This window comes from Gambusia affinis, linkage group LG10 (genome assembly GCF_019740435.1).
Source record: "Gambusia affinis linkage group LG10, SWU_Gaff_1.0, whole genome shotgun sequence".
NCBI classification, from domain to species: domain Eukaryota; kingdom Metazoa; phylum Chordata; class Actinopteri; order Cyprinodontiformes; family Poeciliidae; genus Gambusia; species Gambusia affinis.
In genome coordinates, this window is record NC_057877.1 from 109,405 (window position 1) to 124,396 (window position 14,992).

The following is a 14,992-nucleotide window of genomic DNA, read 5'->3' on the forward strand; positions in this document are numbered from 1 at the left end:
TGAAGGGCTACTTGTTTGATACAGACATAAATTTTCTTGGCTCAGCCTTTATAACAATAATACATATATGTATATATGATTACATGCTGCCTGATCATATTAATGTTAGGGACTATTGACAATATTTATCAGTAATGATTTACCATGGCAGATATGGTTAATTGCTATTATGTGATCAGAAGTTCTCAATTCAGAGTTTTAAGTTTGATTCCCTTTTGGAGCTCTTCTGTGTGTCTTCTAAATTTCCCACAAGTGACTGAGAGTCTGGATTGGTGCAGCTGTACAGCTGGACACACTGAGATTATCCTTTAAATAAACAAAGAAAATAAAAGTTATTGTATTTTTTATTATCCAACCCTCTTTACTATTAACAAAATTGTGGAGAGAAGAAAAAGTTCTTTTGTGCCAAAACATCTTGTATGTAGCCCATATCAGTGTGAGTTTGTAGAGGTCAAAGGGCAGCCAAAGCCAAAATCTTATTGGTCAGTTTACTTTTTCTGTGAGCTAAAAAGGAATGAGTGGAGTTTGAATCTCCCGTAGTTCTAAGATCCCACCTGAGTTTTTTACAGTGTGCGGTTCTGGTGGGTCGCCGTGTTCTTAGCTTTTTTCGTGGTTTCGCAAACTTAAAAGCTGACAGGTCACCTGTTGGCTGACACCAGCAGATGTAAAAAAAAAAAAGTCCGACAGATCTTCAGGTATATACAAAACAATCACTGCACCTGACCTGCAAGAGCACAACCACCTCTGCAACGCACATCATGTGCGCATCGCACAAACCTAAACCACTAAAGCAGCGCATCTTTTTTAAAAATTTTGTTTACACAAACTATGCTAAATAATAATGACATGGAAGCGAAGCCTACCTGGTAGATCCACGGAAAGAGGAGGATGTTGATTCCCAGGTTCAGGTGGTGTCAGACGTCCAAAGGAGAAGGTGAAGCAACAATGTTTGATTAATTTCTACTCTTTTGGGGAGCGTTTCAACTAGATTAAATTGTTTAACCCACAGTCTTAGCGCGACGCTCTAAGACTGTGGGTTAAACAGTCTTTAACCCACAGTCTTAGGGGGTTAGCTCAGGAAGAGCAGCAGATGTTAGTTAACAGGTGACCCATCAGCTCTCCAGTTCAGGAAACATTAAAGAAGCTCATGAACCAGCGACCCTCCAGAACCGACACGGTAAAAAGCTCAACCGGGATCCAAACCGCTCTTAGAACTACGGGAGGTTCAAACTCTGCTAATTCATTTTTAGCTTACAGAAAAAGCGCCAAGCCGCCAAATAAACAAAAGCAAACTGACCAATAAGATTTAAGCTTTGGCTTGACCTTTGACCTCCACAGAGTCAGACGTGCGCTCCGTACAAGATGTTTTGGCACATTAGATCTTTTTTCTCCACATTTTTGTTAACTGTAAAGAGGGTTCGATAATAAAAAATTAGAATAGAAAATAATAGAATAGAATTGTATTTTCTATAATAGAAAATACAATTTAAATGATTTGAGCCTTACCTATTAGAAAGTGGGTGCTGCAAACTCTGGCATTGTTAGTTTCTGCACCTCCTGTTTTTAGCTGTAGGTTGTTGATCCACTTTTCTTGTCTTTGTACAGTAAGTTTTTTCAAAATGAACTCCCTTGTGACCAACCACCTTTGGAACACAAAAATGAAGTTTATTTTTCTGTCTATTAGAACAGAAAGATAATAGACAGGGATTTTGTGTCATCAAAATGCCTGACAACACAATCATCAGGCATTTTGAAGTTGGATGAACAAAAGTAAATGAGTTGCATTTACTTCCTGACCCCCATCTGCATTGCGTGATGTCGGTACTACGTCATCTGCAACCTAGCAATGTGAAGAATTAACAAATTGTTGTTACTAGGTGGACTGCTATTTGTGATTTTTACGATTTGTTGAATTTTGTGACTTGATCCTAACAAAGCGTGTCTGTCAGAAATGTAGGAGTTTTGACAGACGTCGTCAGTGAAAAGTAACATTTTTGTTCTTACAAATCTAGCCTGTAACTTAGACATGGACTGAAACTGAAAAGAATGAGAACATAGATTGTACCTAGGCCTGTCATGATAACAAATTTTGCTGAGCGATTGCCTCTAAAATTATTGCAATAAACAATAATATTGTTTGAAGACCTTTTTACACTGATTTAATGGAAATGATGTAATAATACATGTGATTTCCTGCCAAAGATAGATACACTTTATTTTCAAAAGAACATTTAACACTGGAACTGATAAAATAAACAAAACAACCAAAAACAAAAATAAAATGGATTCTCCGTCTCCATTAACAAAAATGTACTTGAATAAAAACACCTAAGTGGAAATGAATACTGCATTCAACCAAAAGAGTGCAGATTATGAAGTCTGTAAACCATATTGCCATTCAGTAATCATTAGTATTAAATAGAGAAGATGGGCACATCGACTACCTGATGCAATAGTTCACACTGCAGGTTAGTTCAAATCTACATTTTCCCTTTACGACAATTTTAGAACGTTGATGTTCTAAGATTGTCGCTTGTGATTTCATAATCGATCATCCTGTAGTGTGTTATGGTAGATTGTTATGGCCGCTCTGATCTAAATCAGGGGTTTTCCCCATTTGGAGTGTTAACGCAGCCTGTTGAATGTGACAGGTAGCCAATCAAAAAGCACGGATTCTCCTCAGTGCTTACTGAGGGGAAATTACAGAGGGGAATCCCAAACAGCTGACAAGACGCAACCCGAAGTCCAGCAGACATTGGAGATGATATGTGGAAGCAACATTAATGTTTATTCAACATTTCGTGCAAAGAATACAGAAATGAGGAGAGGAGGAGTTGGAGTGAAATTGCTATGCAGTTGATGAACCCGGTAACATTTCAGCTGTTCTTCGTTAACGTGACATAAATAGGTTCTAATGATTTTCATTCAGTCAGGACTGACACTAGAGCCACATGCACTGGGGTCACCCTGGACAGGTCGCCTGTCTGTTGCAGGGCAACACAGAGACATACAGGACACACAACCATTCACACACACTCACACCTAGGGAGAATTTAGAGAGACCAGTTAACCTGACAGTCATGTTTTTGGACTGTGGGAGGAAGCCGCAGAACCCGGAGAGAACCCACGCATGCACATGGAGAACATGCAAACTCCATGCAGAACGACCCCGGGCCGGATATCAAACCCAGGACCGTCTTGCTGCAAGGCAACAGTGCTACCACTGTGCAGCTTAGTGGCGCAGTTTTAATTTATTGTATGATTAATTGATTTATCGTTTATCGTGACAGGCCTAATTGTACCAGAAAGCCATTTAAGTTTTTGTTGGTGTTAGAAAAAACACTTTTTTTATTGACTTGCAACATCATGTACTTTGTGCTTCCCATTACAAGGTGGAGGAGGCAGACCAGATCTTTCTGCTTATGAAGGAGGACTATCGGATATCTAGGAATGTGCGTCTAGCATGGTTTCTCAGGAATTTGAATCAGATCATCTGGCCAGCCTCTTCATCTGAATTGGTAAGTTAGTTCAGCTTCACAAATAGGTCATGTTTTGTTCCTGAGTTTCTCCCTAATCTGTTTTCAAATGTTTTCTGTGTCTGTGATAAAATCGCTCGCGGGGTGGGTGTGATCCACTGGGCCAATCACACAGTGAAAAGATTGTGGGGTATAAATGACTCTGTCATACGGAAATACTTAATCTTTTAACATATCAGAATCAAATGATCAGCCACAGGACTTTGAAACAATGTTTTAAACAATTTTTTTTTCAAAGAAAGAACCAGACTTGCCAAGATGGTCATGTTCCATATCACTATCAAACAGTTTGAATTTAATTACTTTCTTCCAGCTATATTGCGTCTTTATTCTGACACTAAAAAAACTGTTCTACTGAGCCTGTAAGGGGACATGGAGAAAAAAAGAGCAATCCCATATTATTTTCTCAAGATCCCGAGAAACTTTTTTGATGAAAGATACTGAGGTAGTAGAAAAAATAGGTGGAATCGCCCTTCATCCATTTTCTGAATTGGAAGCTACAATCAGACACAAACTTCAGCATTATGTCCATCCATCCATCCATCCATCCATCCATCCAACTTCTTCCGCTTATCCAGGGTCGGGTCGCGGGGGTAGCAGCTTCAGAAGGGATGCCCAGACTTCCCTCTCCCCAGCCATTTCTTCCAGTTCTTTCGGGGGAATCCCAAGGCGTTCCCAGGCCAGCCGAGAGACATAGTCCCTCCAGCGTGTCCTAGGTCTTCCACAGGGCCTCCTCCCGGTGGGACGTGCCCGGAACACCTCACTAGGGAGGCGTCCAGGGTGGCTCGGGCACCAGATGCCCGAGCCACCTCAACTGGCCCCTCTCGACATGAAGGAGCAGCGGCTCTACTCTGAGTCCCTCCCAGATGACTGAGCTTGTCACCCTATCTCTAAGGGAGAGCCCAGACACCCTGCGGAGAAAACCCATTTCGCCCGCTTGTATCGGCGATCTCGTTCTTTCGGTCATGACCCAAAGCTCATGACCATAGATGAGGGTAGGAACGTAGATCGACCAGTAAATCGAGAGCTTTGCTTTTTGGCTCAGCTCTCTCTTCACCATGATGGACTGGTACAGTGCCCGCTTGAGGGCAGATGCTACGCCAATCCACCTGTCGATCTCCCGCTCCCTTCTTCCCTCATTTGTGAACAAGATCCCGAGATACTTGAACTCCACCACTTGGGGCAGAACACCCTGCCTGACCCGGAGAAGGCAGTCTACCCTTTTCCGGCTCACGACCATGGCCTTGGATTTGGAGGCACTGATCCTCATCGCTCCAGTGAGAGCTGCAGATCATGTCCCGATGAAGCCAATAGAAGCACATCATCCGAAAAAAGCAGAGATGCAATCCCCAGACTCCGACACCGGTCATACAGGGACCTGATAGCCCATATCAAAGGGCCTGGTACTCCATACTCCCGGAGAAACCCCCACAGCGCTCCCCGAGGGACACGGTCGAACGCCTTCTCCAAGTCTACAAAACACATTTAGACCGGTTGGGAGAACTCCCATGCACCCTCCAGGAACCTGCCAAGGGTATAGAGCTGGTCCAGTGTTCCACAACCAGGACGAAACCACACTGCTCTTCCTGAATCTGAGGTTCGACAATCCGATGGACCCTCCTCTGCAGGACCCCTGAATAGACCTTGCCAGGGAGGCTTAAGAGTGTGACCCCCCTGTAATTGGAGCACACCCTCCGGTCCCCCGTTTTGAACAAGGGGGCCGCCACCCCAGTCTGCTAATCCAGGGGAACTGCCCCAGATGTCCATGCGATATTGCATGGACATCGTGTCAGCCAACACAACCCTACAACATGCAGAGCCTTAAGGAACTCCGGGCGGATCTCATCCACCCCTGGGGCTCTGCCATCGAGGAGCTTTTTGACCACCTCGGCGACCTCGTCCCCAGAGATTGGAGAGCCCAACCCAGAGTCCCCAGACTCAGCTTCCTCAATGGAAGGCATGTTGGTGGGATTGAGGAGGTCTTTGAAGTATTCTGCCCACCTGCCCACAACGTCTCGAGTTGAGGTCATCAGCACACCATCCCCACTATTGACAGTGTTGGTGCTGTACTGCTTCCCCCTCCTGAGACGCCGGATGGTGGACCATAATTGCCTCAAAGCCGTACGGAAGTCCTTTCCAAACTCCTCCCACGGCCAAGTTTTTGCCTCAGCAACAACCCGAGCCGCTGCCGCTTCGCCCGCCGGTACCCATCGGCTGCTTCCGGAGTCCCACAGGCCAAGAAGACCCGGTCGAACTCCTTCTTCAGCCTGACAGCATCCCTCACCAAAGGTGTCCACCAACGGGTTCGAGGGTTGCTGCCACGATAGGCACCGACAACCTTTCAGCCACAGCTCAGATGAGCCGCCTCGACAATGGAGGTCCACTCAGGCTCAATGTCCCCCTCGTCCCCCGGAAGTTCTGTTTGAAGTTAGTGTTAAACGACAGTCAGGACCCGTCCCCCCACCCATAGGCAGAGGGAGGCTACCCTCTCGTTCACCCCAACGTACAGGCACTGAGATGGGGAGCAACAAGTATGCCCACTCCTGCCGACGCCTCACATCTTGGGCAACTCCAGAGTGGAAGTATGTCCAACCCCTCTCAAGGAGACTGGTTCCAGAACCAGAGCCATGCGTCGAGGTGAGACCAACTATTTCTAGCTGGAACCTCTCGACCTCACACACTAGCTCCGACTTCTTCCCCACCAGAGAGGTGACATTCCATGTCCCAAGAGCCAGCTTCTGCAACCGAGGGTCAGACCGCCAGGGTCACCTCCCTCGGCCGCCACCCATAACACAATGCACCCGACCCCTTTGGCCCCTCTCACAGGTGGTGGGCCCATGGGAGGAGGTACCCATGTTTCCTCTTCGGGCTGAGCCCGGCCGGGCTCCATGGGAATATGCCCGGTCACCAGACGCTCGCTGTCGTGCACCCCTCCGGGGCCCGGTGACCCATGTCTGGGCGAGGGAACACCAAGTCCATTGTTATAACTCATCATCGGGGTCTTCAGGCTGCACTTTGTCTGGTCCCTCACCTATAACCTGTCTGCCTTGGGTGACCCTACCAGGGGCATGAATCCCCAGACAGCATAGCTCCTAGGATCATTGGGGCACTCAAACGCCTCCACCACGATAAGGTGGCAGCCCAAGGAGGTCTCTTGGCATAATATTCTCATATGGGATGTCTCGTAGCAAACATGGTGAATGGTCCTCTATGTGTCTTGTTTAGACACATAGAGGACACCACCGTCTTTGCAGTAACTATATAAACAGACATTTCACCCAAAAAAGGAACAGGTGATTTTTCAAAATGTTTTTAGGGATCTCAAAAAAGTTAATCAGGCTCTTGAGAAAGTAAGTCGGGACAGCTTTTTTTTCTCCATGTCCTCTTACCTGCTCTGTACATTTCTGCCACTTGGACTTGATTCTTGTAGTATTTTGACCTTATTCTTGTATTTGAAAATAGAAAACTCTTAACCTGGCCACAAAACTCTTGTCATACTTGCTTTAGTGACCTCTCCTCCCATTTTTTTCCTTTCAAACTTCTCCATCTCTCCTCTATGACGGGAGATATATTTCAAAACATATACCCTCCGCTCCGTTTGTCTCTTTTTTCCAAGCTCCTTTTTACAACAGTGCTGTGCAGGCTACTTCTACCGGCCTGAACAGGCAGCCTGTTAATTAGTTTGAACACTGCTGCCACCTAGTGACTGGAGGTTGTTTAACAGTTAAGCATAAATACAGACAATTCTAAAATACTTCTTCTCGTGCCTCACTATTTGAGAAGTTCTGCTGTAGGGGAATGGATAAGCATTGATCTTAGTGAGTTTAGTCCAATTTGGCTGGAATCTGTGGAATTTAGGGACAAATTTATGGCAACAACTTCACAGAGGACTTCACCACGCCGCCAAGCTCACCTCCGCCACAGAAACTGCCAGTGCTGTAAACCAAGTTACACCAACACAGGGTTCTGATTTCCCCCAGAAAACGTACTAAACCCAGTCCACCAGTGGTCCACTGTGTCTTTGTATCACAAGAAATGTGAGTGGTCTGTCTGCGCTGATAAAGTTTATGTCAGTGTTCCCGGTTGGTCGGAGCGTTAGTGGTTAAAGAACCAGTGCTAACCTCATCATAATCTCACCTTAACTGTCACTAGTTACTATGGTTACCTCCTATAGACTTGCTGTTATTGCATCAAGTTTGACATCGCAAAGCTGTGGCAGTTGCGCTGGGCGAAGAGAGTTGATCTGTGCTGGCTGCAAGTCGTAAATACTTTTATTAGCCAATTGTAAATAGTTTAAATAGTTGGAGTAGCACATTGTTGCTTTCTTTCTGTAGGCAACATGTACAGTACACTGGGAGGTGATGCAGCGTAATGTCAACTGATAATCCTTCTATACTGTATGAGATTATAGAGATACTATGCCGTTAACAGAAGTAGAAAAATTTTACTCAAAACCTGGAAATAGGAGAAATGGAAAATGCTGGTTACTGAACGCCATTCACAGAACATTCATATTTTGGAACATGTGCATAATTTGAACCAGTTACATTAAAGTACCGGTAACTGGATTATTTGAATTAAACCAGACTAAAAGATGAATAACCATCATATGCATAGATCTGTTTATCACTGTTCTGTGATTTGGAGGTGACTTAGGTCCAGTTCCAACCTTTCACCGTTGGACACTTCCTCCCAGGAAATGTGGGATACATTGTTGCTTCCTTAACAAATAAATGTTGTTGACCAGAGGGATCTGGTCCTTCATTAGTACCAGATCCCTCTTCTTCATCACTCCATCTAGCTACTTCCTCTAAAACTTCAGATAAATCGCTCAAATCTTTGCTGAAATTGCTCACAACTTTCTCTGCTTCCCCGTTGACATAAACATCAACCTTATTTATGTTTTGATTAACTCTCATTATGCAATACGATGGTGCTGACATTGACCAAATGTCAGCACCATTTGGTCAATGTCAAATTGACCAAATTTGACATTGACCAAATTTGGTCAATGTTAATTGATTAACTCTCATTAATCAATTAATGAGAGTTAATTGATTAACTCTCATTAATCAATTAATGAGAGTTAATTGATTAACTCTCATTATGCAATACGATGGTGCTGACATTGACCAAATTACTATAGAGGAAAACTACAACACCGTGCAATGCCATGGAATTTTTAATGGTCTGTGAAAAATATTTATTATTGAAAGCTTTTGTCTACACAGAATGAAAGCACAGTAGTTCATCTTTTTAAACCATGTAATTAGTTTTATCATGTCAGTGTCACTTTAAAGCAAGTGTGACCACTGCCTGAGATTGGTTACTAATTGGCATGCTTGGATGCTCTGCGCAATGCAATTGGAGGACTAGCTATAAATGTCACTCTTGTTCACCAAGGTCGACTCATGAAAGTTGACTGTATTGAATGTCATATAACATTTGTTGGTACATTACATTTCCTAGGTGAGACTGATCACTGGTGTTTTATCTTTGCTGTGTCATTTCCTCATTGTTGTGAAATTTTGTCCCATTTAATGATCAAATCTCTTGAGATTCACTTGCACCAAGACTGATTTTAACAAATGCCTCTCATTATTCTCATAATATTGCGAATTATATCTCATTGATGTTTGATGGATTTTTGTTTCACAGCAAAACTTTGAAAATGAGTTGGACTTGGCTGCTGTCCAACCGAAGGGATGGCAGCCAGATTCCATCCCAACTACATCCCCTTGTGTTTTGATGCCATCCACCCGGACAACCTTTCTGGCCCGCAGGTATCGCTTCATCATTGAGCTGGACCTCAGCCCTTCCACAGGGATTGTGGTAAGAGTTGCAAAAAGTTAACAAACACACATCTATAAATGTTCAATCAAATTTTCAATCAAATTTTATTTGTATAGCACATTTCAGCAGCAAGGCATTTCAAAGTGCTTTACATCAAATCAAACACAATGCAACATAGAATCAACAATCAAAACAGAACACCAAGTCAGATTCCGTCATTAAATTTGCAATTGATTACGTTTCAAATAAAACTCTAAACAAGTGGGTTTTTAGTTGAGATTTAAAGGAAGTCAGTGTTTCAGCTGTTTTACAGTTTTCTGGAAGTTTGTTCCAGATTTGTGGTGCATAGATGCTAAATGCCGCTTCTCCTCATTTGGTTCTGGTTCTGGGGATGCAGAGCAGAACCAGAACCAGAAGACCTGAGAGTTCTGGAAGGTTGATACAATAACAGCAGATCTTTAATGTATTGTGGTGCTAAAACATTTAGTGATTTATAAACTAACAGTATTTCAAAGTCTATTCTTTGAGCTACAGGGAGCCAGTGGAGAGACTTTAAAACTGGTGTTATGTGCTCTATCTTCCTGGTTTTAGTCAGAACTCCAGCAGCAGCATTCTGGATCAGCTGCGGCTGTTTGATTTGTTGGACAGACCTGTGAAGACGCTGTTGCAGGAATCAATGCAACTGAAGATAAACGCCTGGATGAGTTTCTCTAGATCTGGCTGAGACATTAGTCCTTTAATCTTGGAAATGTTCTTCAGGTGATAGAAGGCCGACTTTGTAACTGTCCTTATGTGGCTCTGAAGGTTCAGGTCAGAGTTCATCACTACTCCCTGGTTTCGGGCTGATCGCTGGTTTTTAGTTGTAATAACTGAAGCTGTGCACTGACTCTAGATCTATAACTCTAGATCTATAACTCTAGATCTATGACTCTAGGTCCAAAAATAATAACTTCAGTTTTGGTTTTGTTCAGCTGGAGAAAATTTTGGCACATCCACACATTTATCTGTTCTAAGCATTTGTTCAGTGATTGGATTGGGTCAAAGGTCACCTGGTGACATCATAATGTAGAGCTGTGTGTCATCTGCATAGTTATGGTAGCTGATATTATTTCCTGTTATAACCTGAGCCAGTGGGAGCATATAAATATTGAATAAGAGGGGTCCTAGGATTGAACCTTGGGGCACCCCACATGTGACCTCTGACCTCTTTGATGAGAAGTTTCCAATTGAAACAAAGAAATCCCTGCTTTTTATGCAAGCTTCAAACCAGTTAAGCACTGGACCGGAGAGTCCGACCCAAATCTCCAGTCCATTCAGTAATATCTCATGGTCAACAGTGTCAAAAGCTGCACTGAGGTCCAACAGAACCAGCACTGTGGTTCTCCCACAGTTCGTATTTATATGGATGTCATTGAACACTTTGACTAGGCCAGTCTCTGTGCTGTGGTGAGACCGGAAACCAGACTGGAAGGAGTCAAAGCAGTTGATTATTGTTAGGAAGCTATTTAACTGTTTAAACAGCTTTTTCAATAACTTTACTGATGAATGGGAGGTTGGAGATCGGCCTGTAATTCTGCAAATGTTGTGTATATCAAATGTTAAGATTGATCTTTTCTAAGGTTGTAATGACTGTACATAATGGCTAGGACTGGGTATTTGTTGTTTACTTTCCTTGAGAACCTCACAATTTAATTCGATATTGCTTTAAATACTTTGATATTGAATTTAAGTAATTTTATTTAAATTGGACAGTGAACGTACAATAATGTTGTAAATACACCAAATTTAGCAAGAAGCAAATTTCCATCCATTGTCCTATAAAAGAAATGTACAAATTTTACATATAAAAATAAGAAATACAGTAAAAAAATAAATATGTTCTATATTGGTTGGGAAAACCTATTTTAAGATCCCTTAATATAGGGATATATGTATCGCACCATGAACAGCCATGTTGCTATACATTACTTTAACAATGTGTACATTAACATTTAATTCACCTTTTCCAATTGTTGTTTTTGTTGTGTCTTGGTGTTTTACTGTACAGTGACTTTGAGTGTTCCGAAATCCAATTTATTATTATTATTTTTATTATTCAGTGATGCCTCTTTACATCATTAGGTTATCCTCTGTTTAGACTTTTGTTGCATAAAGAGGTTCTAAAAGTATATAGAATAAAAAACATCTTAAGCATTTCATATTGCACACTGACCCAACTCAATATCGAGACTTGGCTTGTTTGATGTGCTGAACATATGGGCTGGATAATGTGTTTTTTGATTTGTCCTGGTTTGTACTCTGCAGGATGACAGCACAGGAGAGATGATCTTTGATGAAGTGTTTCATGCATTGTCTAAGTGCCTGTCTGGACTGGCTCAACCATTTAAAGTTCCTGGAACAGATCAGCTTTTCAAGCCCAAGATCTTCATCACCATTTTGGTTTATTCATCAATAATTGGTCTCTCTTCTCACCAGGTTATACGTTATCCTGCATTTCATCCACTTAACTAAAGCAAGTTTTCTTTCTAATGACATGAGAGAGATGGTTTGTTTGTATTTGTGTGCGTGAATGTCAGTGAAAGTGTAGAAGTGAATATATAGGACACCTTATTCTAAAATATATCTATTGTCTTAGTTGGCTTGAATGGAACTGCAGTGAAATTCAACATGTAATGTTCAGTTTTGTGTTTTTTTGTACCCAGTATTAGTGTTAGGGCAGATTGTGCATACCATTCTAATTTGTAGCTTTTTACAACTGATGGATTCCTTGCTGAGTGTTGATTTCCCTTGCAGGTTTTGATACAGGGATGCCAGCTTGATAAAGCAAACTTGAAAGAGTTCCTACATCAGATCCATCAACAGCTCAGATCTCTGGAGAGCAACACAGCAGAAGTCCTGCATCAGCAGCAACAACAGGTAAGCCCTATAAGCTGTGTTGCATGTAGTTTCATTAATGTTAGAAAAATTTCACATCCCATCACTGCATACTGTAATAATCAAACATGTTCACCAAGTCAGGGTGTATCAGTGATGGTCAAGGAACAGAGTACAGAGACTTGGTTGACCGCTTGGTGGCATGGAGTGGAACTAATAATCTTGTCTTGAATATAAACATAACAAATAAAATGATTATAAATTTCAAAAGAAAACAGGGTTGAATCAATCACTATTTCCATCATGGGAGAAGATTTGAGCAACCTAAATACTTCCAAGTTCACCTGGATAACAGACAAAATTGGAGTTGCAACAGTAACGGGCTTTTCAGGCTTTACTTGTTGAGGAAGCTTTGGTCCTTCATTGTTTGCAGCAAGATACTGCCTATATTTTATACATCTATTGTGGAGAGAACAATCTCTCTCCTGCCATCACCTTGCAGCACCAGAACCAGGGACTTAAAAAGGATTGATAGAGCAAAGGAGGATTCTTCACAAAATGAAGAAAATTGCAAAGAACCCAAAGCATCCTCTTTATGAGATTGAGGAGGAGGATGTTCTTACATCTCATCCTCTTTATTGTTTCAACAGCATTCAATTTCCCTATGGGATTAATGTGTTTTTGAATTGAAGCAAATAAGTGTTAACTCTCAAAATCTCAATCTCAACATGCATTAGATCAGTACTTCTCAAATAGTGGGGCTTGTCCCCTGGTGGGCATGGTGCGGTGCCAGGGGGGCCTCGAGAAGCAGGATTTTATAATTGTCTTTATTCATGCTTAACTGATAAACGGGCCTGTGGTCACTAGGTGGATAGTAGAAATAGTCTGCACATCACTGTTGTAAACGGAGCTGAGGATACAAGCACAGATGTTTTGAAATATATCAGAGGAGAGATGGTTTGACAGTTGGGGGAAAAAAAAAACTGAGGCACTGATCAGTAAAACAAATATAACAGAGTTTTATGCCCAGGCTAATAGATTTATTTATTTTTCTTAAATAATATTATGTGAACCAAGTCATATTAGCAGAATAGTTATACTATTGCCAGAAGAAAGTCGTTAAATTGAGTAAAACGTCATTTTAATGAGTGTAATTTGTGATGTGACCAGCTCAACAAGCCTGGCTCTTTCTTTGAAATAAAAAGTTGTTTCAATAATCGTTTAAAGTCCTGGCAGCTTTCAAATATTTTGCACATTTATATTGAATGAAGCCCCCTTGTCTTTGTTCTGGGAGTGCTCCCAAGTAATTTATTAAGTAAAGAAAAACGGTACTTGCTTGGAATCCTTATACTGGTAGCAAAGAAAATGCTACGGTATGTTGGAATAAACCTTTACCTCCCACTATACATTAATGGAGAGAGAGAGTAGTCAGGGTTTATACAATGGAGAAAATGACAGCAAAATTAAACCTATCAGTTCCATTGATTTATTTAAGAAAAGGTTTGATAACATATTTGGAACTGACATTCTAGCACAGGGGTGGGCAGTCCTGGTCCTGGAGGGTCAGTGTCCTGCAACTCTTAGAGTCTCCCTGGTCCAACACACCTGAGTCCAACAGCTGAATCACCTCCTAAGTGCAGTCAGGTTCTCCAGAGTCCTGCTAATGACCTCGTTATTTGACTCGGGTGTGTTGAAGTAGAGACACATCTAAACGTTGCAGGAGACCGGCCCTCGAGGCCTGGAGTTGCCCACCCCTGTTCTAGCAGGTAAAATTAATGTAAATATACATGTTTATTCGACATGTATTTGTTTAATATGTATCTTTGTCAATATGTAGACAAAAACGGCATGAGAAGGATTTTCCCTTTATTATATGTTTGTTATTTTTTTAATTTTTATAAATACTTTGCTGATCATTAGAGGAAAGATACATTGGAATTTCAGCATGCCGAGATGTTCAACTGATTTGTTCGTACTGGAAATTGATGCTTGTGAATTAATGTGCTAAATATTGAATTTGAATACAGAATGGTTTAATTAGCCAATAAAATAAAGTCTTGTTAAAAAAAAAGTTCCCATTTCAAATCCAGTAATCAGACTACAGTTGCTTATCAAAACCACTTAGAGACTGTGCATTACTGTTTTCTTTTGTAATGTAATTTAATTTCCTCTTGGGGAGTGACTGCTGTTTCTATGCGACAGTGTCAGCAGCGACTGAAATGTAAAAAAATGAAAGGAGACGCGCACTTTGTTGCTGAAAAGGAACTATTTTGAATTTTGGTCACCAATTCCGTTTATTATAAGAAGCTTTGAGCTTGTTTTTTTCTTTCTAAAGTCGCTTACAAATTTAATGAGTCACGGATTGTGCTTTTTGGGCTTGGAAATAAGCAGACAGAAACCCCAGAATGTGTCTGACATCCAGCTAGTTTTAGTCAGACTGTCCCTGTCCACCATTTCCCAGATGACCCGTCCCGCTGTGTCTTTGTTAATGTCAAGTCAATATATTACCTGTGATTGAAAAAAACTGCAAACATCGAGACCAATATGAACAGCGCAATAAACGTGAAAACGGCCACAAATGAACATGTCTATAAGGTTGTGCAACTAAACTAAAAGCTGAAGCCTCTTTTGGTCATGTCTGAAGCTGCTTCGTCCGCGTTCTGTAGGTCCGCACTAAAGATTCACAGTCACAAAAGAGACCCAAAAGATTCTTGTGTTGGTGTACGGGATGTGGAATCTGACACCTTTCTGTTTCAACGCTGTCTTTAATGGGCTATATGCTTTACGTT

The 14,992-nt window shown here is 41.8% G+C and overlaps 1 protein-coding gene across 7 annotated transcripts in view; it reads left to right on the plus strand.

Moving 5' to 3' along the window:
* Positions 1 to 14,992, plus strand: part of szt2 (SZT2 subunit of KICSTOR complex) — a 139,594-nt gene that overhangs the window by 2,051 nt on the left and 122,551 nt on the right. For all 7 annotated transcript variants that reach the window (XM_044130336.1, XM_044130331.1, XM_044130338.1 and 4 more), the window contains exons 2-5: positions 3,393 to 3,518; positions 9,195 to 9,368; positions 11,634 to 11,804; positions 12,123 to 12,245. In XM_044130336.1, coding sequence (XP_043986271.1) covers positions 3,393 to 3,518; positions 9,195 to 9,368; positions 11,634 to 11,804; positions 12,123 to 12,245 — 594 coding nt within the window. The remainder of the gene's footprint in view (positions 1 to 3,392; positions 3,519 to 9,194; positions 9,369 to 11,633; positions 11,805 to 12,122; positions 12,246 to 14,992) is intronic.